The sequence below is a fragment of the Gracilinanus agilis genome, chromosome 4 (genome assembly GCF_016433145.1).
Source record: "Gracilinanus agilis isolate LMUSP501 chromosome 4, AgileGrace, whole genome shotgun sequence".
Classification (NCBI taxonomy): domain Eukaryota; kingdom Metazoa; phylum Chordata; class Mammalia; order Didelphimorphia; family Didelphidae; genus Gracilinanus; species Gracilinanus agilis.
The window spans coordinates 512,531,509-512,555,597 of NC_058133.1; the positions used below are offsets into that span (position 1 = coordinate 512,531,509).

General features: G+C 43.8%; 2 protein-coding genes across 2 annotated transcripts in view; one reads left to right on the top strand and one right to left on the bottom strand.

The window, feature by feature from the left end:
* The window catches only part of LOC123247609 (putative methyltransferase DDB_G0268948), an 18,534-nt gene extending 18,014 nt beyond the window's left edge, over positions 1–520 (bottom strand). The window contains exon 1 of the mRNA XM_044676555.1: positions 464–520. The gene's annotated coding sequence lies outside the window, so the exon portion shown is untranslated. The remainder of the gene's footprint in view (positions 1–463) is intronic.
* Positions 521–11,856: 11,336 nt separating this feature from the next.
* On the top strand, positions 11,857–23,773 carry LOC123246889 (zinc finger protein OZF-like). The gene is made up of 7 exons (XM_044675670.1): positions 11,857–12,193; positions 12,539–12,612; positions 13,014–13,140; positions 13,878–13,979; positions 21,792–22,056; positions 22,552–23,055; positions 23,308–23,773. Exons 2-7 carry the CDS (start codon positions 12,562–12,564, stop codon positions 23,771–23,773), a joined length of 1,515 nt encoding a protein of 504 aa, XP_044531605.1. The 5' UTR covers positions 11,857–12,193; positions 12,539–12,561.
* Positions 23,774–24,089: the final 316 nt, after the last annotated feature.

Sequence of the window (24,089 nt, forward strand, 5' to 3'; positions counted from 1 at the left end):
ACAGAGAGAGACAGAGACAGAGAGACAGAGACAGAGAGAAGGAGGGAGAGAGACGGGGTGGGGAGAGAGACAGAGATAGAGAGGGGGGGGGAGAGGAAGACAGACAGGAACAGAGACAGAGAGGGGAGAAGAGAGAGACAGAGACAGAGGGAGGAGGCAGGGTAGAAGAAGAGAGTTGGGGGCAGGGAAGGAATTGAGATTCAGAACCCAGTAGCTCTCCGGCGCCCGCAAACACCGCCGTTCCGTTTCTTTCTGCTGGGCATCCTTGCAGGAAACATCCCACAATTTTACTTCCCACCAGTTAGTTCACATCCAACAAGTCCCACTTCCTGCGCCCTTCTAGACTCTCGCGGAAGAGGGGAGACTCTAGGCTGGGGCTTCCTGCGCCTGACCAAGATCCAGGACAAAAGCAAAGGCAGAAAACAAAAGGCAAATCGCCAGCCCGAGCCCGGAAAGCAAATACCTCTCGCTCCTCCTTCAGCAGCAGAAATCCCGGCGGAGCAGAGGCTGCTGCTGTGCCTACCCGGAATCTCCCTCACCTGATTTCTCCCGGGAGGGAGGGCAGCTGGCCTTGCAGCCCGCGCATCTGGTTGGCTGGGCCGCCTATCAATCTGGCCAGTCTTTGACAGGCCCCGGCTTGGCTGCTTCGCGGCGGATTCCAGAAGCCGGGAGGGTCCGACGTGCCCAGAGATGCCCAGCTCTGGCCTCCTCATTTTCTCTGGCCCTAAATGCTATCGCGGCTGCCGAAGACGAGCCGCCGGCCTCAGCAGCTGGCCCGGTTGGCTTTGGCCCGGGGCAGGGCTCCTCTGCCTTCTCATCTTCCCTCAGCACCAGAGCAAAGAGTCCAGCAAGGGGGAGAAGAGGATCTGGCCAGAGAGAAAGGTCCTCACCCACGTCCGCAGCAGCAGCCCCGGGGAATAGGCGCAGCTGCTCATGAGTCAGCAATGGGATTCCTCCATGGCTCCATCCCCTACTTGCCTGCCTCATCTCTGTCCCTTTTTGCTATCTCTTTCTCTCTAGAACCCCCAAGACAAGGGGAGGTTTATTAACTGGCCCGCAGCTCCCTGATGCTCTGCCTGCAAGGCAGAAGGGCAGCCCAACGGGATATGGCTGTGCACATCTGGGAGAGCCGCTGCTGACCCCAGGAAAGGCCAATAGAAGGGCACAGAAGAAAGAGGCGAGCAGGTCATTTATTTCCTCTCTGTGAGGGAAGAAAAGAGCTGGAATCACAGCCAGTCAATCAGCGAGGCGGGCTGTCAGCCTTTGTTGTTTTAGTTTTAAGGGCTTACTTTCTTTTTTTTCCACTTCAATTTTTAATTAATTTAGAATCTTTTTCCCTGGTTCCATGATTCATGCTCTTTCCCTCCCCTCCTCCCACTCCAGCAATTCCACTGTCATTGATCAAGATCTATTTCCATATTATTGATAAGTTACACCAGGGTGCTCATTGTGAGTCAATATCCCCAATCCTATCTCCATTGACCCATGGGATCAAGCAGTTGCTTTTCTTCTGCATTTCCACTCCCACAGTTCTTCCTCTGGATGTGGCTGGTTTTCTGTCTCACGAGTCCCTCAGAATTGTCCTGGATCCTTGCATTGCTGCTAGTAGAGAAGTCCATTCCGTTCGATTGTGCCACAGTGTATAAAGGCTTACTTTCTGTCTTCATATCAATTCTTCTTCATAGATTTTCTTTCCCCAAAGACACATAATGACAATTTCACACACACACTTTCCAAGATTATCAAATCCAAGCTGTCTCCCTCCCTTCCCTGCTGTCTCCAGAAGGTGGTAAACAATTGGATCTGGGTTCTATAAATATGATCATGAGAAACTTCCTTCCATAGTGGTCATTGTTGTAAGAGAATAGCTTGGTATCCGTTCTGAGAAGAGGCAAGGACTAAGCAATCCAGGTTAAGTGACTTGCCCAGGGTCACCCAGCTAGGATGTGTCTGAGGCAGCAAGCACTTACTACATGCCAGATGCTGTGCTAAAGCTCAGGTTACAAAGAAGGCCAAAGCATGCTCCCTGACCTCACAGCGCGCCCATTCCAATGGGAGACACAATAGGGCACCAGGTGTACAAGAGAAATGCAAGGAGTAGAAGAACGGGAACATGTTCTTTCCTTCACCTGCCACTCTCAGGATGCTGAGTTGGAGGGATGTGGGCTGAGGCCTCCCTCTGGCCATTGCCAGAACCTCTCTTCTGCCTCAACTCCACTCCCGTCACCAGCCACGCTGGATTGCATCCATTTTCTCTATGCTGTGACCACAGTGCCACCTGCTGCCCAATCCAGTAGGGGCAAGGTTCTAGGTTGAGAAGCTCAAGGATATCATCAAATTCCAAGGAATCCAGACAGTGACCAGGTGTTCAAGGGACAACTGAAGCAAACTTCTCACTCTGTGGAGGCCCAACAAAGGGAAGTCATTTATGCCAAGGCCCACGGCTGGTTCATAGTGAAGCCTTACTTGAGGAGGGCCAACAACTGGAAGTAGTAAAGCCATAACCCATGCCTGGTCCATGTTAGAGTCTTACTGGAAGATGGCGCATGGCTGGACAATGGTAGAGCCTTATCCAAAGACGACCCACAGCTAGTTCATAGTAGAGCCTGACCTGAGGGTCCATGGCTTGCCCATGGTGGAGTCTTTCCTAAGGGCTCATGGCTTGTCCATGGTGGACCCTTCCCCGAGGGCTCATGGCTAGTGGAGCCTCATAAGGGGAACCCTTGCCTGGTAATGGTGGAGCCTTACCCAGAAGGGTCCATGGCTGGTCAATGGTGGTTCCTTATCCAAAGAGGGCCAATGCCTGGTTCATGGTAAAGCCTTACCTGAAGAGGGCCAAGAGCAGGTTCATTTTGGATCCTTACCTGAGGCCCGTGGCTGGTCCATGGAGGAACCTGAACTGATGGCCAATGGCTAGTCCATGGTGGAGCCTTACCCAAAGAGGGCTCATGACTAGTTCACAGTGGATCCTTATCCAAGGAGGGCCTGGTAATGGTAGAGCCTTATAGGAGGAGGGCCCATGGCTTGTATATAGTGCAGCATTTCCCGAGGAGGGCCCATGGCTGGTCAACAGGAGCTTTCTAAGAGGAGGACCCATGAGTAGTTCATGGGATAGCCTGACTCAAGGGCTGGTCAACAGTTGGTTCGAGAGGGAACCTTACCCAAGGAGGGCCCATGGATGGTTCAAGGTAGAGGTTTATCCATGGAAGTCCAATGGCTGGTCCATGGTAGAGCTGTACCAGAGGAGGGACCATGGCTGGTCCATTGTGGATCCTTATACAAGGAGGGCCCATACTTCATACATGGTAGCACCTTACCCAAAGAGGGTCCATGGTGAAGTCTCACCCAAAGATGACCCGTCGCTGGTTCATGGTTAATCTTGATCTGAGAGGCCCTGGCTAGTCCCTGGTAGAGTCTTACCCAAGGGTCCTTGGCTAGTCCATGCTGGATCCCTATCTGAGGGGGGCCCATGGCTGTTGCATTATGTGGAGTCCCACCCATGGCTGTTTCATTATGGAGCCTCATGCAAGGGCCCGTGCCTGGTAAAGGAGCCTTATCAGAGGGGCGACCATGGTTGGTTCATGGGTGAAGTCTCACCTGAGGAGAGCCCATGTCTGGTAATGGTGGAGCCTTACCAGAGGAGGGACCATGACTGGTTCATGGTGAATCCTTATTCAAGGAGGACCCATGACAAGTCCAAATGGGAGCCTCACCCAAGGAGACCCCATGCCAGGTAATGTTGGAACCCTACCGCAAGAGAGCCTGTGGCTGGGCCATGGTGGATTCTTACCAGAGGGTCCATTCTTGGTACTGATGGAGACTTTCCTAAGGAGTTCCCACAGTTGGTCCATGGTAGAACTTTACCCAAGGTCATACAAACTGGTACATGGTGGATCCTTACCTAAGAAGGGCCCATAGCTAGTTCAAGGTGGAATCTGTCCTGAGTGCCCATGGCTGGTCCATGGTGGAGCCTGACCTGAGGGCCCATAGCTGGTCCATAGTGGAGCCTTACCCAAGGGCATATGGTTGGTCCACGGTGGAGCCTAACCAGAGAAGGGTCCATGCCTAGTCCTTGATGAAGCTGAACCAAAGGAGCATCCTTGGCTGGTCCATGGTGGAGCATTACCTGAGGAGGTCCCATGGCTGGTCCATGGTGGAGCCTTAAGAGAAGAGGACCCATTTTGGATCCTTACCTAAAGAGGTCCCATGGCTGGTCTATGGTGGAGTCTTCCCCAAGGGTATATGGCTGTTCAAATGTGGATCCTTACCTGAGGAGACCCCATGGCTGGTCCATGGTGGAGTCTTATCCAAGGGAATATGGCCGTCCCATAGTGAATCCTTATCAGAAGAGAGTCCATCTCTGGTCCATGGTGAAGTCTTACCTGAGGGTACATGTTTGGTCCATGGTGGAACCTTATCAGAGGATGGCCCATGGCTTGTCCATGCTGAAGCCTTCTGCAGGAGGGCCCATGGCAGGTTCATTTTGGATCCTTATCCAAGGAGGCCCCATGGTTGATCTGTTGTGGAACCTTACCTGAAGGGTCCATGGCTAGTGCCTGGTAAGCTTTACCTGAGGGTCCATTGCTGCTCCATGGTGGATCCTTACCTGAGGAAGGCCCATGGCTGATCCATTGTGCATCTTTACTTGAGGAGGTTCCATGGCTGATCCATTTTGGAGCCTGACCTAAGGGTCTATGGCTGGTCTATGGTATATCCTTTCCTGAGGAAGGCCCATGACTAGATCATGGTAGAGCTTTACCTAAGGAGGGCCCGTGGCTGCTCAGTGGTGGAGCCTTACCCAAGGGCCCATGGCTGCTAGTGCATGGTAAAGCCCTACCAGAGAGCCCAGGGCTGGTTCGTGATGAAGCCTTACCCAAGGGCTTTCAGTCAGTGCATGGTGGAGCCTCACCAGAAGAGCTCATGGCCAGGGCATGGTGGAGCTGGGCCCAGCTCAAGGACTCTCCCCACTCCAATGGGCTTTATCTAGTAGGGCTTGGAGGGTCCTTGGGGTAGGGGACAGCACTGGTCCTCCCAAAGTCCATCCTCTCCCAACTGGAAAGTATAGGAGAAAACAGTAATGGGGGTGCCCCACAACCAAGACAAAAGTGAAAGCCTTGGCCGACATGAGGGGAAACTGAGGCAGGAGGGGAAAAGGGGGTCTGGGACCCAGGGCCCAGGCCTGGTCAGCAGGAAACCCACTGGAACATGGACTGGAGTTGTCTAGAGCCAAAATCTGCTCCAGGGGAGGGAATCCTCATGAATGATGGCCTAAGAGTCCCTGATAATATAATAACAAACCACGACAGGCATTTACTAATATTCATCGCGTTTGATCCTCACAAGTGCTTATGGTTATTCTCATTTTACAACGAAGTAAACAAAGCCAGGCAGGGGTCCGGTCATTTGCTCAAGGTCATACAGTCTTACTGTAAAAGTCTGAGATTGGACTTGAAATCAGGTCCTCTGGATTCCAGGCCTGGATCGCTCCCCACTGTGCCACCTAGTGGCCCAACAGAGAAAAACCTCGTCTCCTCTAGGGAGGGGAAGGCCTCGGAGCCCTCTGGGAGACGGAGTCCCTGCGTCAGCGCGCGTGCGCAGCGCGAGCCGTACGCTGCTGGACTCCATTTCCCAGAATGCTTTTCGGAGGCTTTGGTTCACCGAGCCTGTTTCGTGAGGATTGAGAGGAAGAATCGCCTTTCCTCGGAGTCCTACGAGTCCCCGATTTAGAGCCCCAGGCCCAGGTGTGACGGAGCCCCAGGTGAGTAAAGGTGGGTGGGTGACAGTGCGCACGTGCTTCCTACTGCCAGCTCATCCCTCTCTCCCTTCGGGCGTGGTCCAGCGGGCGGATGGGCGGGCGGGGCAGAAGGGGATTGCCCAGGGGGCGGGGCGGAGTGTCCGGGGCGCAGTGCGCAAACGCAGACGCAGACGCTGAATTCCTGGCTGTGACCCAACTTACCTCAGGCAGCCGGTGCGTCTCCACAGTGTACAGATGTGGTAAGTCCGGAGGACCCGAGTTTAAATCCAGCCTCAGCCCCTCACCAGAGGCGTGACCTTGGACCATTCACGTCACCTTCATTTCCTCGAGGGTAAAACGGGGATAATGACAGCACCTGCCTCGCAGGGCTATTGTGAGAATCAAAGGAGAGACTAAGTGTAAAGAGCATAGCCCAGTGCCTGGCGCCCAATAGGAGCTTAATAAATGCTGACTGTAAATGTAATTACTGTCATGATATTCATGCACCTTCCCCCCTTCACTCCAGGCACCGGACGGCTGTACGAAGGGCCTCTCCGCGCCCCTCCCTGCTCCCCTTTCTCTATGGGGGGGTCTCCTTGTTGGAGGGGGGGCAGGATCCCCACCCAGAATGGCATTTATCAGTGCATGACTATATGCTCTGACAGTGAAATCATCAATTTCAATCAAATTCAATCCCCCACATCTCTGGGGGTGGGGGAAGGGGGGAACAGGCCTTCCCTTTGGGGCCTCCCCAGTGGATGCTCCGTCTCTCCTGCTGCTGCTGACTAGAATAGAATAAATTCACCTTTGAGAAGGCACTGGTGGGGGCGGGGAGAGGATCCCCACACCTCCCCCCCTTTGGGGAGATGGCTTTCGGTGACCCCAATTCTGTGTCTTTAACTTCTTTTTGACCTCTAGAACTCTAGTTTTTCCTACTTTTCTAATGCTTTCCGTTTCCATTTACACGTAAAATGTTTTTTAACATTTGTTTTTAAAATGTTTGAGTTCCAGATTCTCTCCCTCAATCCCTCCCCTCCTCCCTCATTGAGAAGGCAAGCAAAAGGAGAAAGTAAAAATGGTGGCTTCCGTCTCCATGAGGACTCCTAAGATGTAGGATCATTGCATTGCTGAGAACAGGCGGCTCATTCCCACGCATTGCTGCTGATCCTGAACACAGTGATCTGGTTCTGCTCACTTCCCTTTGCGTCACTTCATGGAGCTCTTCCAGGGTTTTCTGAAACCATTCCACTCATTTCTTATGACACACAGGATGTCATCCCAATCATATTCCACAGCTTATTCAGCCATTCTTTGATTTCCAATTCTTTGACACCACAAAAAGCTGCTATAAATATTTTTGTACAAATAGGACCTTTTTCTTTCCCTTTTTCCTCTTTGGGACCCACCTAGTAGTATTATCTCTGGATCAAAGGGTATCCACACTTCCACCTCTGTCCTGTGTCCCTATGTGCTCCCAGCTACCCTAACAATGATTATTTTATAGTTCTTTGGGCAGAGTTCCAAATTGCTCCCCAGAAAGGTTGGATTAGTTCACAGGTCCACCAACAATGGATTAGTGTCCTAATTGTCCCACATCCCAACATTAGTCATTTATCTTTTCTGTCCTATTAGCCAATCTAAGAGGCATAAAGTGCTACCTCAGAGTTGTTTTAATTTGCATTTCTCTAATCAAGAGAGATTTAGAACATTTTTTCATATGACTATAGATAGCTTTGATTTCTGAGAATGACTTGTATTCTTACAAAATTGACATAGTTCTTTATGTTTGAGAAATGAGGCTTTTATCAGAGATACTTGCTTTGTTTTGATTACTGTATATTTCCCTTCTTCCTATTTTTTCTGTTATCTTTCTCCTTTCTCAAACCCTGTCCCTCTTCAAAAGTGCTTTTTTTCTTTCTACTGCTTCTTCTAATCCCCCTCCCATCTTTCAGCCCCCCCTTTTCTATTATTCCCTTCTCCTCCTACTTCCTCATAGGGTAAGACAGATTTCTATTCCTAACTGTGTATGTTATTCTATTTTTGAGCCAATTCCAATGGAAGTAGGGTTCAAGCACTCTTCCCCACATCCCTCATCTTCCCTTCCCCTTGTAAAAGCTTTTTTTCCATCTCTTATGTGAGATAATTTACCCCATTCTACCTTAACATCCCTCTTTCTTACTCCTTAATTTTTTTTTATGTCATCCCATCATATTCAATTCACACCCATGCCCTTTGTGTGTACTCCTCCTAATTGGCCTAACAAAGTTCTTAGGAGTTACAAGTATCATCTTCCTATGTAGGAATATAAACAGTTTAACCTTATTGACTCTTTTCTGAGTTTTCTTAACTGTTTACCATTTTATGCTTCTCTTGAATCTTGTATTTGGAAGTCAGATTTTCTATTCAGTTCTGGTCTTTTCATCAGGAATACTTGAAAGAACTCCATCTTATTAAATATTTATTTTTTTCTCCTTGAAGGATTATACTCAGTTTTGTTGGGTAAGTGATTCTTGGCTGGAATCCTACCTCCTTTGCCCCCCAGAATTTCATATGCCAAACTCTCCAATCCTTTAACATAGAAGCTGCTAAATCTTGTCTGATACTTAGTGTGGCTCCATGCATTGGAATTTTTTTTTCTGAGTTCTTGCAATTTTTTTTTCCTTGACCTAAGAACTTTAAAATTTGGGCTATAATATTCTTGGGAGTTTTCATTTTGGAATCTCTTTCAGGAGGTAATCAGGGATAATCAGTGGATTCTTTCAGTTTTCATTTTTAACCTCTGGATCTAAAATACGAGAGCAAATTTTCTTAATAATTTCTTGAAAGATGATATCTAAGCTCTTTTTTTGATCATGGCTTTTCAGGTAGAATAATAATTCCACATTATCTCTCCTGGATCTTTTTTCCAGGTCAGTTGTTTTTCCAATGAGATAGTTAACATTTTCTTTTACTTTTTTCATTTCTTTTGATTTTTTTATTAAAAGATATTTTATTTTCCAAATTACACATAATAACAATTTTCAACATATGTTTTCTGAAATTACAGGATCCAAACTGTCTCCCACCCTCCCTTTCCTCACCCCTCTCAGAGATGGTAAGCAAATTGATCTGAATTATACATGTATTATCATGCGAAACATACTTCCATATTGGTCATTATTGTATTTTAAAAATATAATTTATTCCCAACTATCTCAACTCCTCTCTCCCCTCCCTGCACCATAGTTGATATCACCCCCCCAAAAGGATATGTATATATAAATTGTGCCTTTTGTCCTTCTAATCAGTTTATTCTCTGAAGGTGGACACTTAACAAGTCGTTCTTCAAACATTAATTCTTTAGCTATATGTAATATTCTCTTGATTTAGCTTGTTTCACTATTATTTCATGTAGGCCTTCCCAGGTTTTTAGAAAAATTAACCTACTGATCATTTCTTATTGTGCAGTAGAATTCCATCATAATAATATAACACAATTATTCATCCATTCCCCAATTGATGAATATTCCCTCAATTTCCAGTTCTTTGCCACCACAAGGAGAGCTGCCATAAATATTTTGGAATGTATAAATTATTTTCCTTTTTTCCTTAATCTCTTTGGGAAACAGACACATTAGGCATACACAGTTTTATAACTCTCTGGATGTAATTCCAAATTACTCTCTAAAATAGTTGGATTAGTTCAACATTCCATCAGCAACCAGTGTATTAGTGTCCCCATTTTTCCACATCCCTTTCAATATTTGTCATTTTGCATTCTTGTCACCTTAGCCCATCTGATAGAAATGATGAGATGATATTTCAGAATTATTTTGATTCACAGTTCTTTAATCAGATTTAGAGCATTTTTTTCATATCACTATATGGCCTTGATTTTTCATCTAAAAACTATCTGTTCTTAGGGAGTTCTTTGATGGCTTGTTCAATTTCTTTTTCTGATATTGGTTTATTTAAGTATTCTATTTCTTCTGCTATTAATCTAGGCAATTTATATTTTTGTAAATAATCATCCATATCACCTAGACTGCTAAATTTATTGCCATATAATTGGGCAAAATAGTTTTTAATGATTGCCTTAATTTCCTCTTCATTAGAGGTGAGGTCTCCCTTTTCATCTTTGATACTATTAATTTGGTTTTCTTCTTTTCCTTTTTATTAGATTGACCAGTACTTTATCTATTTTATCTGTTTTTTCAAAATACCAGCTTCTGGTCTTATTTATTAATTCAATAGTTCTTTTACTTTCAATTTTATTAATTTCTCCCTTGATTTTTAGTATTTCTAATTTAGTTTTCATCTGAGGAATTTTAATTTGTTCATTTTCTAGTTAAGTTGCATGCCCAATTCATTAACCTCTGCCTTCCCTAATTTGTTAATATATGCACTCAGTGGTATAAATTTTCCCCTTAGAACTGCTTTGGCTGCATCCCATAGGTTTGGGTAAGATGTCTCATCATTGTCATTGTCTTCAATGAAATTGTTAATTGTTTCTATGATTTGTTCTTTCACTAAATTATTTTGGAGTATCATATTATTTAATTTCCAATTAGTTTTTGGTTTGCCTCTCCATGTATTCTTACTAATAACTATTTTTATTGCATTATGATCTGAGAAGGTTTTTCTGTGGCCTCTTGTACCCTTTTTTCCATTTTGACCAATTTTACTTTTAAAGAAGTTGTTTTCTCCAGTGAATTTTTGTACATCTTTTTCTGTGTTGCTGATTCTGTTTTTTAGAAGTTCTCTTCAATGGATTTTTGTGCCTCTTTTACCATTTAGCTTATTCTATTTTTAAGATGTTATTTTTTTTAGTAATTTTTGTGCTTTCTTACCAGGGTGTTAATTCTTTTTTCATGGGTTTTTTGGGGGAAGTATCATTCTCATTTTCTCTTCCCAATTTTTCCTCTACCTCTCTTATTTCATGAAAAAAAAAATCCCCTTTGAGCTCTTCCAGGAATCCTTTTTGGCCCTATGACTAATTCACATTTTTCTTTGAGGCTTTGGATATAGCAGTTTTGACTTTGTTTTCTTTTGAGTTTGCATTTTGATCTTCCCTATCGAGGTAAATTTCTGGGGAAGTTCTTTTGTGGGAAGGTTTTTTTTTTGTTTTTTTTTTTGGTTTGCTGTTTGCTCCTCTTCTCAGCCTATTTCTTGACTTTTCTTTTTATGTTAAAGTTGGGTTTTGCTCCTGGGGGAGTCAAGCTTCAGGTTCTTTTTGCTGCTGCTTTTGGAGCTAGTTCTGGGGGTTCTGTCAGTTTGCAGGTCTTCTAAGGTGATGTGATTGAAGGAGATGTGTGGTCACAGCCTTCCTGGTCTGTACTCTTGTCTGTGAGTGATCACAAGCACTCTTTTCCACCCTGGAGCTATGACCAGGGCCCCTCCTCCTCTTTGGCCTCAAGCATTACAGTCTTGTACCCACAATCAGCCGGGGGCCCTGTCATCTCCTTCTGACAAGTTGTCTACCTTCTTACTGGCTGTGGGCTGAGCTGTCTCCAGATGCGGCTACTGCTGACTCAGCCCACCCTCCCTCCCAAGGCCTGTGCCAGCTTGCTGAGCTCAGCCCGTGCTGGCATCAGTGGGTTCCACTCTTGCTGCCCTTCTAAGTGGTCTTGGGCTGGAAAGTGGCTCCTCCCAGCCCCCTGTCCTTTTGTCGGTTCTGCCACTCCAGAACTCCCTTTGAAGTGATATTGTAGAATCATTTGGAGGGGAATTTGGGGGACAGCAGCTGATTCCTGCCTTTGCTCTGCCCTCTTGGCCTGTCTTTCCTCAGACCTTTCTTGACTGAAAGACCCTCATGACAGCCTCTTCTACGTCTAGGATCTGAGCATGGCCTGGTGAGCCTGGATTACCTTGTATTATGGTGAGGTTGCACTGCCTCCATCCTTGCCCTGGAAAAGAGTGTCTGGAGGCTCAGCTGGCCACACTAGAATTCCAGTTGGTGGTGCATTGGACAGACTGTTGGGCCTGGAGTCAGGAGGAAGCCCTGGGTTCAAATCTAGCTTCAGACACTAGTTGTATGACACTGGCTAAGTCACTTTACTGCTGTCTGCATCCATTTCCTGTAAATGAGAGTAATAATAACACACCATTTTCTAGGCTTACTGTGAGGCTTAAAGGAGGTTATATTTATAAAGTACTTAGTCCGGTGCCAGCCTGGCACTTGGTAGGGGCTAAATCAACACTTCTTATCGTTTCAGCTTCCCGGGGAAGGGCAGGGTTCTGGGGCCCAGAATGAAATCTTCCTTTTGACTCCCTAGTCTCTGGTCATCATGAAGAATGCCTCCCCCACCCCCAAAAAAGAGCCCCACCAGGAGAAGCCTCCTGCCTGAGCCCTTCGCCAGAGCTCCAGGGAAGCCCTGACGCTTCTGGCTGAGGGGAGTCGGGGCAGTGGGACCTCCCGTCCAACCTGCCCAGGCCCGGAAGGTTGACCGTGGAAGACTGCCCAAAGGCTCAGGCCTAGAGGTGAGCATTCCACAAATGAGAGGCAGGCGAGAGATGGATCTGGCCTCTGAGGGCCCCCCCTCTAGCCCCCATGTTTCCCACCAGCACTGGTCAGTCAGTTGGTCAGTCAGCAGGCACATGTTAGACACCCCCTTTGTGCCCGCCCTAAGTGAAAGGTAAACTAAGAGGCCACCTCAAAGGGAGAAGGAATGTCGTGTGAGACGGATTTCTGCTTGGAGGAAGAGGAGGAGGAGGAGGAGGAGGAAGGAAGCCAAGGGGAGGGGGAAGGGCTGGGGGGGTGTCTTTGCTGGGGGGTGGTTTCAGCTTTGACCTGAGAGTCCCCCTGACTACCTCGTCCTCTTCCAGCTCAGCCTTAAGACACCGGGAGGATGGAGGAGGAGGAAGGACAGACTCTTGGGTCCCTGCAAACCCCGTTTCAGGTGAGTCCCCCCCGGGGCACCTCCTCTCAAAGTGCACCCACCCCAGAGGGCTCCATCCGTGCCCGGGAAACACCTGGGGCAGAATGCCAACGCAGGGTGCCCGAGGCCAGCGCCAGGTGTGTGGTGGACCAGGCGTGAAGTCCCGCCTCCCAAGCCTAGCTGCCCGCAGAAGGTGGTCAATTGTGCCAAGTGATGCCACAGCGTTGCCATTCCAGATTCATATTGGCATGCGGGGTGGGAGCAGCTCTGGGGGGACCCATGTTTGTGGAAGGGACGTCCTTGAACCCAGCATGGAGCATAGCAAGCCGAGCCTGAGTGCCCCTGGCTGGCGTGTGCCCATGGCTGAGCCAGGGAGGCCCAGGCCGGCTGAGCTGGGGCCTGGCTGCTTGTGTCACCCTCAGGAACCGGTGACGTTCTGGGACGTGGCTGTGGACTTCTCCCAGGAGGAGTGGCAGTGCCTGGAGCCTGCCCAGAGGAGCCTGTACCGGGCCGTGATGCTGGAGAACTATGAGCACCTGGTGTCCCTGGGTAAGGCTGGCCGGCCCTGCTGCATCCCCAAGAGGCCCAGCTACCCTGGGGAGGGGGGCAGAAGCACCGAGGCTGGCACCACATGGGCCACAGCCCCAGGAAGCCCAAGACATCCAGCTTCCCTGGGGGGGGAGGGGGACAGAATCACCGAGGCTGGCACAGTGTAAGCCATAACCAGCTTCGGGAGGCCCAGAAGGCCCATCGCTCCTGGATCTTTCCAAGTGCCTCCCTTTAGAGCGTTGTCCCTTGTTCTCCTGGTTCTGCCTGCTTGGTTCTGCATCTGCTTCTACGAGTCTCCCAGGATTCCTTGAACCTGCCCCCCTTATCTGACCATTTGCTGCAATCACTTTGAGCTGGATTTCCTGATTTCTCTCTCCCCAGTCTGGTCCATCTCAGGGATCTTCCTCAAGTCCAGTGCCCAACCCAGTCACCTCTAGCCCAGGAAATGTCAGTGGCTCCCTTACACCTCCAGGGCCAAAGGCAGTGTTCTCCCTGGCTTTTAAAGTCCCAGCTCCTTCCTGGTTTTCCATGATTCTCCCGCCTCGTGCTCTCCCCCAGGAACACTGGCCTTCAGATGATGATAGATGTTCTCATCTGGGATGGACAACAATGGTGGGCAGCAGGTGGGGACCCCGAGGCCCTTGGAATCCCAGAGGTTGATTCAGAGATCCCTCGTACACTCAGCCTTTCTTAGCTGCCTGACTTTCTGTCCCAGCACATTATTATTCTCTCCTCAGGCGTGAGTGTTCCTGTTTCCAAAATGGACTTGATCTCCTTACTGGAGAAAGGAGGAGCTCTTTCAGGGCCTGAGGGAGGAGGCCCTAGCAACATCTGTTCAGGTGAGTGACTGAGAGTAGGCCCGTGGAAGTCACTGGAAACAACTTCTCCCCAGGGAAAGCTTATTGCTCAGAATGTTTTTCCCAAAGGTTGCTCCATTTCCTAGCTCTTGGGGTTGTATAATCTCATGCCTTTTTTATTTATAGATTTCCACTAGCATGGACTTGATAATCCTTTTAGATTAATTTTATATTGGATATTAGAGATATTTTCACATGAATTTTACCTTTATGGGAGAGTGTGAATAGTTTTTCTTGTGGCTTTTGATCATTTGTGTCTATTTTTAATAAAAAAAATCTGATTTTTTTCATGTATTTTTATAATTTTGTCACCTTTATTTTCACCTATATCCCTTCTGCTTCCCCTACCCCATGATTCCTTTAACAAAGAACCCATTTTTAAAAAAAGAATCATTTCTAAAAAATAAACCAGTATTTCAAGTGAGTCCAAAAAGACAAGTAGTGTTTGACAAGTAGAATCTGCCACCTCTGCAAAAAAAGTCTTTCTGTACTTCTCCAAGTTTATCATATTCATTATGTCTCTTATGATTTAAATGATCTTAAAACTGATTTTGGAATAAGAATATCAATGTATTGATTATATATGCATGTATTGGTTAGGCCAGCATCATAACCAACAAATACAGGTCTTGTAGGACTTAAATTAATATCCAGCAACTCCAAGTATTAATTTTATAAAGTTTGTTAATAATCACTTGAAGTAGAAGGAATAAAAAAGAAATAGAAGTAAAAAAAAACCTAATTATTTAACAAAATTAAGACCACATGACTAAGTTCTCCTTGCCTGTTTAAAAAACCCACTCCTCCAAAGCTGCCACAGAAAGAAAAGAGAGTGAGAGGCAAGGCTACACCAAATTTATATCCTCCCTACATCATCACGTAACATGAAGAGAGTGGGGTGCTGAGATTGTAGTTTTTAGGATCATAGATTCTAATTATACAATCCCCGCTGTGATCCTTTGGGAGACTAATCTCCCCAGTAGACCATTTAAACATAACTCTCTTAGCAAAATCAATGTTTGCTAGGCACATTGACAAAAAGCCAATTAGGGGACAGTCCCCTTTAGCACAAGAGTTTACATTCAAAATAAATGCATTCAATCCCCCACAGTTCAATTTCACTACATCCCAAAGTTCGTTCTGGATCTTTTGGTACAGTATGTGGTTTTGTAAGCATCATCATGGTGCCTTCTCAAAGCAGTTCACTTTCTTAATTCAGGAAGGTAGCAAGTTTCTTATCTTAAAAATTACTCTCAAACAAGAAAAAATTTTATAAAACTAGAATTTTATGACAATTATACAATGCCCCTGAGGAGGGTGTTGACAAACACACAGATCACCCAGGGATACATGGTTGAGTTATGAGGTATATGAATCAACCATCAAAAGAAAATCAAAAACAGCAAAAGACAAACGAATGGTTAAACAAGGAAAAAAGTTTCTGGATGAAATATAAAATATCTAAGTCTTATGTATAAAAATTCTAAGTAAGGAAAAACAAACCTATAACAGGTCCTTGAATCAGGGCCCAATTAAAGTGATTTATGTCCCACAAGCCTGTAGGACCATTGCAGCAATAAGCACTTACCCAGTCAGCAGCCAGGACTGCAGAAAATTGCTACACTTATGAAAGACAGAAAAGGGACCAGATTTTTGTAGCATACATAAAATAGCATTCATTCCCTGGTCTGATTTTACCTTTGCTCTCAGGGATAGGAGAGCCAATATTCTGGCCAAACTGAGGTACTTTTCTATGTCTGACATTGTCAAACAGTCACTGGCTCAAACCCCCAAAGCAAGTCCTCTGTCTTGGCACAGATTCTCATCAGTTCCATCGGGACTGGTTGGTCTCCTTGTTCTTGTGCTCGTAGGCACTCTACAGATTAACTTTGTGCTTCCTTGGCATCGTATAATGGCTCTTTTGTGATCCCTTCTCCTGGAATCGGACATAGTCTAAAGCTTTTGGGGATGCATTAATATTAGAGCAAATGGATATTTTAAACTTATATTAGTGCAAAATAAAAAAAAACCATTAATACTGGTAATGTGCTTCAAATACAAAAAAATGAGAGAAAAGAAAACTCAAATACGCTATTGCATATACAAGGAAAAACAATAATAAAAAAATTTAAATATATGTAGTTCACAATCAGTGAAAAAGTGTCAGCCAAGTAGAGGCAGAATACAAAGGTTTCTCACCCAAAATTGAGACCCATTTCCTTTTTAACTTAGCTGTGATCCACAGTGTGAGTGTACATAATTTTCACTAAGAAAACAGCTTTATTAAAAAAAAAAAAAAACTAATGCACATTCAAGAAATACCAAAACCTCTAAATCACAAGAGCACCTTTAAATGACAATAACAAATAAATCCGCTATTATTAGGATTCACATGAGTCTCTATAGCCACTGAAGCTCATGGATACTTGTCACAAATTATCCAAAACTAAAAAATCTTTCAACCTTGGCTGAGACATTTTTAACAAAGCCTATTACTACCATAATTCCAAATTTGTAGAAGAGCCCAGAAAAACACAAACCTCTGTACTGCTGATGAAAACCTTTTAGGTCTAAAATGTTACCAAGAATTTAGATCGGTCTGGTGGAAGAGTAGAGTTTTATATATTTACAAATATAAAAAAAACATTCAGAAGCTACTAGGCTTCATGTGAAATGCTCCCTCTCATGGGCCATTCAGGGGTACCACGCCCCCTAGGAAAAACTTTACCACCTCCAGATGAACCTCCCTCCTCTGGCATGAGACTATAACAGCCATAAAAGGCATGTCTTCATATGTCTCATCCATTGTGATGTGGAGGCTAGGCTACAATAGTGAAAATCACTTCAGACATCTCATCCATTACATTTTTATAAATGTGGAAATAGGGAATATAATAGTGCTATAGCACTTCACTTCAGCTACTAAATGGACCCTTTACCTCTTGTTACAAATAACTCAGAGGTAGGCAAATGATCAGTCAGAGGTAGTGGTGCTACTGGATATCTAAAAGTCATTTCTGAAGGCCCCTTAAAATCAATTAAAATTTTTAGGATAGGGGCAGCTGGGTAGCTCAGTGGGGGGAAGCTGAGTAGCTCAGTGGAGTGAGAGTCAGGCCTAGAGACAGGAGGTCCTAGGTTCAAACCCAGCCTCAGCCACTTCCCAGCTGTGTGACCCTGGGCAAGTCACTTGACCCCCATTGCCCACCCTTACCACTCTTCCACCTATGAGACAATACACCGAAGTACAAGGGTTAAAAAAAAAATTTTAGGATATTAAATTTTCCAAAGGTTGTATACAGGTTGTAAACAGTTTGATGGAGTCTATCCATCACTATGTGATAATTAACAAAGGCAAAAAAGAACAAAAGGTTGTATAGGCAATATGTGACCTCAGTAGATCTGTTGACAAACCCAGCATCCATAAGGACCTATGGTTTTGCCATGGAAAAGGGTTTGCACAGGTTGTTTATGGACTTTTACAATGGTATTTTCTCCAGTCCAGTCATACAAGGAGGTACAAATAAAGACAGTGTAACAGCACATATAGCTAATGGCCAAAACGCAGTAACAGAAAGTGATATAGAGTAACAGAATATATTAGATTAGATCAATATTTGAACTAAAAAAACAAAATTAAATTTTGCAAACAATCAGAAACTAATATATGTGACAGAATACAGGCACTGAATTCAAGAATTTTTTTTTTAAATTAGGATGGCTGAGTTACAGGGACTTCTTCACTATTTGGAGGGGAACAAAACTGAAAGAGTTAACAGTGGAGTCTGAAAAGGCTTAAAAATTCACCTCCAGGCTCTTTAAGGTTCCTTCCCCTCCCCAGTATCATTATCCATCTAGAACCTTAGACACCTCTAGGGTTCCCTTACCCACACTGAGCATAGTGTGGATGAATCCCATATTGGATATGTTGCAAAGACTGGGCAGGCCAAAATGGCAAGGGGGTGTAGGGAAATGAATCTCCCCTCCTGAATCTCAGGATTACTCAAGCCAATCACAAAAACCAGTGCATCAAGGAATGGTAGTAAGAGAAGATACCCCAAAACTTTGAGCTGTGTGAGCTTTGTAGTGCTCTCCAGGAATGGGAGCTGTTTGAGATAGGCAGGAAACTGGGCCATACTTGCAAATCTACTTCCTGTTTAGAAGAGTAACCTTCCTTCCCCTCCTCCCTAGGGGTAAAAACACCAGGGAGCTGCTTGCTTCCACTACCACATGGACAGGGAGTTAAGAGGGTAGAAGCATCCCCTAAGGTAAAAGCCCTTTAGGAGGCTGATTGTTGCCTAAAAGAAACACCCAGGCTTTGTATTCAGGTGTTAGCAATGTAAGGGAAAGAGGGGTTAATACTTTACCAGTAACAGCAATGGTAGGAAGAGGAGAGGAGGCTGCAATCATCATGGGCAGGATCACCCAGGCAGTAAGCAAGGGAGGCAGGAGCAGGTGGCAGCAGCAGCAGCAGCAGTGGGAAGCAAGGCAGACAGGTGGAGACACCACTACTCACTGGAAGGGAAAGGCTAAAAAGCCATGGCAGGAGAAACTCAATTTCTTTTCAAACTGATTTACTCAGAGATAATTAAAGGTTCTAAACCCTACTTTTGGTCACCATAAATGTAGGACTTAAATTAATAACCAGCAACTCCAAGTATTAATTTTATAAAGTTTATTAATAATCACTTGAAGTAGAAGTAAGTAGAAGTATTAAAAAGGAAATAGAAGTAAAAAAAACTAATTATTTAACAAAAGACCATGTGACTAAGACTCCTTGCCTGTTTAAAAAGCCCGCTCTACCAAAGACTCAACAGGAAGAGAAGAAAGTGAGAGGTGGGGCTACACCAAATTTATATTCTCCCTACGCCAGCATATAATGTGAGGAGAGTGGGGTACTGGAATTGTAGTTTTTAAGGTAACAGATTCTAATTACACAGCCTCCATAGATGTCGCTCATGACCAGGAATGACTAGGAAGCTGGGTCAGATGGCTTAATAAATAGAGTTTTAGGACCTCATTGTTCAGCCCCCCTCCCTTGAACATCCCAAAACATTTCTAACTGGCTAACAGCTAATTAAGAGGTAGTCCATCAAACCATGTACCCCTTCCCAATGGACATCAAGGGGAACATGTACACAGGGAGAAAACCCTTATCCCTTTCATATATTAACAGCTTCTGTTAAAAAGGAAGACTTTCCTTGAGGCTCCTAAGGACCAAGAAAATGCAAAAAGCAGCAGACTGGATGGAATCTCTGATCTACATCCCAGACATACGAATACACAGTCATTTTCCCTAATATCATATAAGAATTAATAAAGTATATGAAAATAAATACTCACATATATTATGATGCCAACAATCTAGTACAATAAAAATAACATACATAAATCCAAAAGCCAGCACTAGAGAAACATTAGCAGTATTCTGCCTTTTAATAACTGCATATTTATATAATCCAACCAGTTATATGGTAGAAAATAGATATTTCTCATATTTTGAACTTGAGGATTTTTTAACACAAATTTTCCCTGGAGATGCATTATTAGTTTTATTTTCTTTCATTTAAATTTTAATATAATTTTCATTTACAAAGGCATTGAAATTTGTTAGAAAAATAACAATATGCTTGTAAGACTAAAAATATGAGATTATAAATTATTATAACTGATTCTATAAACTTCCGTTAATTACTGACTATTCTGCCTTTCTGTATTTTAACATGTAACTAATGCTTTCTTTAGATATGTAGCTCATGACAACCAACTCATACCATTACATAATTTTTAAATGTTTATGTATGGCTTTAATTATTTTTATGCTTTTATATTTCTATATTGTCTTTTTTCCATAATTCTGCTTCTCAAGCACATAAAAATCCCCACTCTTTATAACTGAGAAAGCTATAAAACACAGAATAACAAACAATCAAAACTGGAGGGGATTCAGGACCATCTGTTTTAATGAGTAGCTGATAATAAATGATCTTTATAGCATAAGCAGTAAGTGATCATCCAGCTTGTGCTTGAAGACCCCCAAAAAGAATTAATGTTTTCCAAGAGAGTCCATTCCACTTTTGGAATGCTTTCATTGTTTGGAAGTTTTTCCTTAAATCAGGCCCAAATTGTCCTCTTTGCAACTTCTACTATTACTCCCATATCTAGCCAAGCAGACCAAGTGTAATATCTATTCCTTGTAGAATTTATTTGAAGCCAGATGTTATGTCCTCAAAAAGTCGTTTAAGGGAGGTAGCATTACAAAATAGAGAGCTGACTTCAGAATATGAAGGACCTGAGTTCACAGCCTGCCCCAATATATGCTGACTGTGTTACCGAGGGCAAGTTGTTCAGCAACTTAGTGTATCAGGCAATGCTTTGTAATTTGCAGAAAGGGTGCCAGTCAAATTTATTTTTATTTTATTTATATTTAAATACATATAAAGTAATTTAATAATAATATAATACATTAAATATATTTAAATAAATACATATTTATTTTAAAACACTCAAAAAAAGCACTGTTCTCCAGGCTAAACCACCCTAGTTCTCTCTACTGATCCTTCTGTGAAATGGCTCTGTTGTGGGAGAGCTTTAAGGTGAAACCCTGGGTTCGTGACAGATTGCTCTTTGCAAGAATGCAAGGCTCCAAACCTTAGCTTAAAAATAAAAAAGAGAAATGTATTAATTTGGAAGCCATGTTGAAAGACCAGGAGACAGTGTACAGGTGGAACACTGCCTCCCCAAGGAGATGGGGTTTGGGGTTTTTATACCCTTTTGACAACAGGGCCTAAGTGACTAGAGATAGGATGATGATTGCATGTTACTGGGTCTCTGGAACCCAAGATGGGTCATGTGGTTTTGTCCTATGCCTCAAAGTTAAAAGAGGGTGAATTGTCCAGGTTAGAGCATAATTCGATATCTGGAATATAAAATAGATGCTTATCAGGAGCAAGCCAGGAGGAGCCTATCTGTGCTCATCAAGAATGGAGAGAAGGGGGCAGCTGGTAGCTCAGTGGATTGAGAGTCAGGCCTAGAGACGGGTGGTCCTAGGTTCAAATCCGGCCTCAGATACTTCCCAGCTGTGTGACCCTGGGCAAGTCACTTGACCCCCATTGCCCACCCTTACCACTCTTCCGCCAAGGAGCCAATACACAGAAGTTAAGGGTTTTTAAAAAATTAATTAAAAAAAAAGAATGAAGGGAGAGTAGGTTGAGAGCCAGACCTAAAGATGGGAGGTCCTAGGTTCAAATCTGGCCTCAGACACTTTTTAGCTGTGTGACCCTGGGCAAGTTGCTTAACTCCCATTGCCTAGCCCTTACCAGTATTCATTCTAAGACAGAAGGTAAGGGTTTAAAAAAAAAAGGAATGAAGGGAGAAGCCAGAAGGGATCCTCATTTTAATCAGTCACCCAACCTTAACACCACAGAAATGCAAGGAAAAATGAGCCTTTTATGTACTTTCTGACTTGGCTCACAATCTGTGGTGTTGAGCTGTCTAGGGGAAGCCTGTACCTCCATATCAGTTCCAGGGCCCATGATCATGTTGGCTGTTCTTCTGTGGAGGTCCTGCATTTTATCAGTGCCCTTCCTGTAATGGGGCACCCAGAACTAAAGTGTACACAATATGATCTCACCCATTCTAGATTCACTTCCTAAAGACAATGTTCTCCCTGGTCCAAGTCAAGCATCATTCTCTTTTATGGAAGAGACAGAAACTAGGACTTCCTCTAAAGAGTATTCTTTTCCCTCAGCATAGCAAACAGTGGCAAGTAACAGTTTTTTCAATTATTTCTTTCAGATTCCTTTACCAAAGAAGCCAGGTTTGAAAGCAAAGATTCAAGTCTGATACAAGGCATTTACATGGAAGCATCATATAAGAAAAGAATGTCAAAAGATAGTCCATGGCATTCCAGGAAAAGAGAAACTAGGAAATTTGAAGTCAGTGTAGAAAAACGGAAAGATAACCAGCAGAGACAATCCAGACTAGTCATAACTTGTGGCAAAACTCATAATAAAATGTATGTTCGTCATTCTAATACACTGGGGAGAAGTTTACATTTGGGGTCAGTCTTTGTTGCACCGAGGAGAAGGACAACAGGAAAAAGTCTCCATAAATATAAGAAACTTGGAAAGAGCTCCAAGGGGTTTTCCAACCTACTTACGTGCAATAAATCCTCCTTAGAGAAGAACCTCTCTAAGTATACAAAGTATAAGAAACCCTTTAGTTACCACTCAGATCTGATTAAATTTCATAAAATAAATGCTGGAGAAAGACTACACAAACACACTGAGGATGGGGCAATCTTTAGTAAAAGATCAAATCTAACTGAACATAAAACAATTCAAAATAGAAAGAAATATAATTGTAATAAATATGGGGAAACTTCCAGCTACAATGGAATCTTGACTAAATATAAGAAAATTCATACTAGAGGAAAACACTTTGAATGTAATGAATGTGGCAAAGACTTTAGTCTGGTGTCAGATCTCATTATACATCTAAGAACTCATACTGCAAAGAAACTCTATAAATGCAATGAATGTGGGAAATCCTTCAGTATAAAGGGAAGACTTAATAGACATAAGAGAATTCATACTGGAGAGAAACTCTTTGAATGTACTGAGTGTGGGAAGGTTTTCAGCCAGAGGAGACACCTTATTAATCATCAAGGAATTCATAGTGGAGAGAAACACTTTGCATGTAAAGAATGCGGGAAAAGCTTCAATCAGAAGGGACATCTTGTTACTCATTTAGGAGTTCATACTGGAGAGAAACCTTTTAAATGTAATGAATGTGGAAAAGACTTTAGCAGGAGAGGAAACCTTATTGCTCATCAAAGAACTCATACTGGAGAGAAACCCTTTGAATGTAAGGAATGTGGGAAAGCCTTCAGTGAAAGGGGAAACCTCATTACCCATCAGAGAACTCATACTGGAGAGAAACCATTTGAGTGCAGTGAATGTGGCAAAGCTTTTAGAGATAGGGGAAGCCTTAATAGACATCAGAGAACCCATACAGGAGAGAAACCCTTTGAATGTAATGAATGTGGGAAAACCTTCAGGCATAGAGGATCCCTTATTGATCATCAGAGGAATCATACTGGAGAGAAACCCTTTAAGTGTTATGACTGTGGAAAAGCCTTTAGCCGAAGAGGAATCCTCATTCATCATCAGAGAACTCATAATGGAAAGAAACCTTTCAGAGGCACTGGATATGGGAAAACCTTTAGGGATAAGGGAAACCATAACAGTCACCAGATAATCGATGCTGAAGAGAAACCTTTTGAATGTGATGAATGTGGAAAAGCCTTTAGCCAGAGGGGACTACTCATTCATCATGAGAGAATTCACACTGGAGAGAAACCCTTTGAATGTAATGAATGTGAGAAAGCCTTCAGTAGCAGGGGAAGCCTTAATAGACATCTAAGAATTCATACTGGAGAGAAACCCTATGAATGTAATGAATGTGGGAAAGGCTTCAGCCAGAAGGGACACCTTATTTATCATCAAGGGATTCATACTGGAGATAAACCTTTTAAGTGTAGTGAATGTGGAAAAGGCTTTAGTTGGAGGGCAAGCCTTATGACCCATCAGAGAACTCATACTGGAGAGAAACCTTTTGAATGTAATGAATGTGGGAAAAGCTTTGGTGAGAGGGGAAACCTTATTACCCATCAAAGAACTCATACTGGAGAGAAACCTTTTGAATGTAATGAATGTGGGAAGGCCTTCACCCAAAGGGCAAGTCTTATTACCCATCAGAAAACTCATACTGGGTAAAATCCTTTGAATATAATGAATGCCTTCAATAACAGGAAAATGCAAACTATCAGTTATCATACTAAAAAGAAGCACTTTGAATATAATTAATATAAGAAGCTTTATTAGGATAGTCTTTGGAGGACTACCAAAGGACATTATGAAAACATATTGGAATAAAACTCTTCTCATGTAATAAATATAGGAAAGGTGTTTTTTTTTTTAATGGAAAACACTCAAAAGACATAGAAGAATTCATACTGGGAGAACAGACCCTTGGACAATATGGGAAGGCTTCCTAGAGGGAACAGCTTATTGAACATCAGAAACTCTTTAC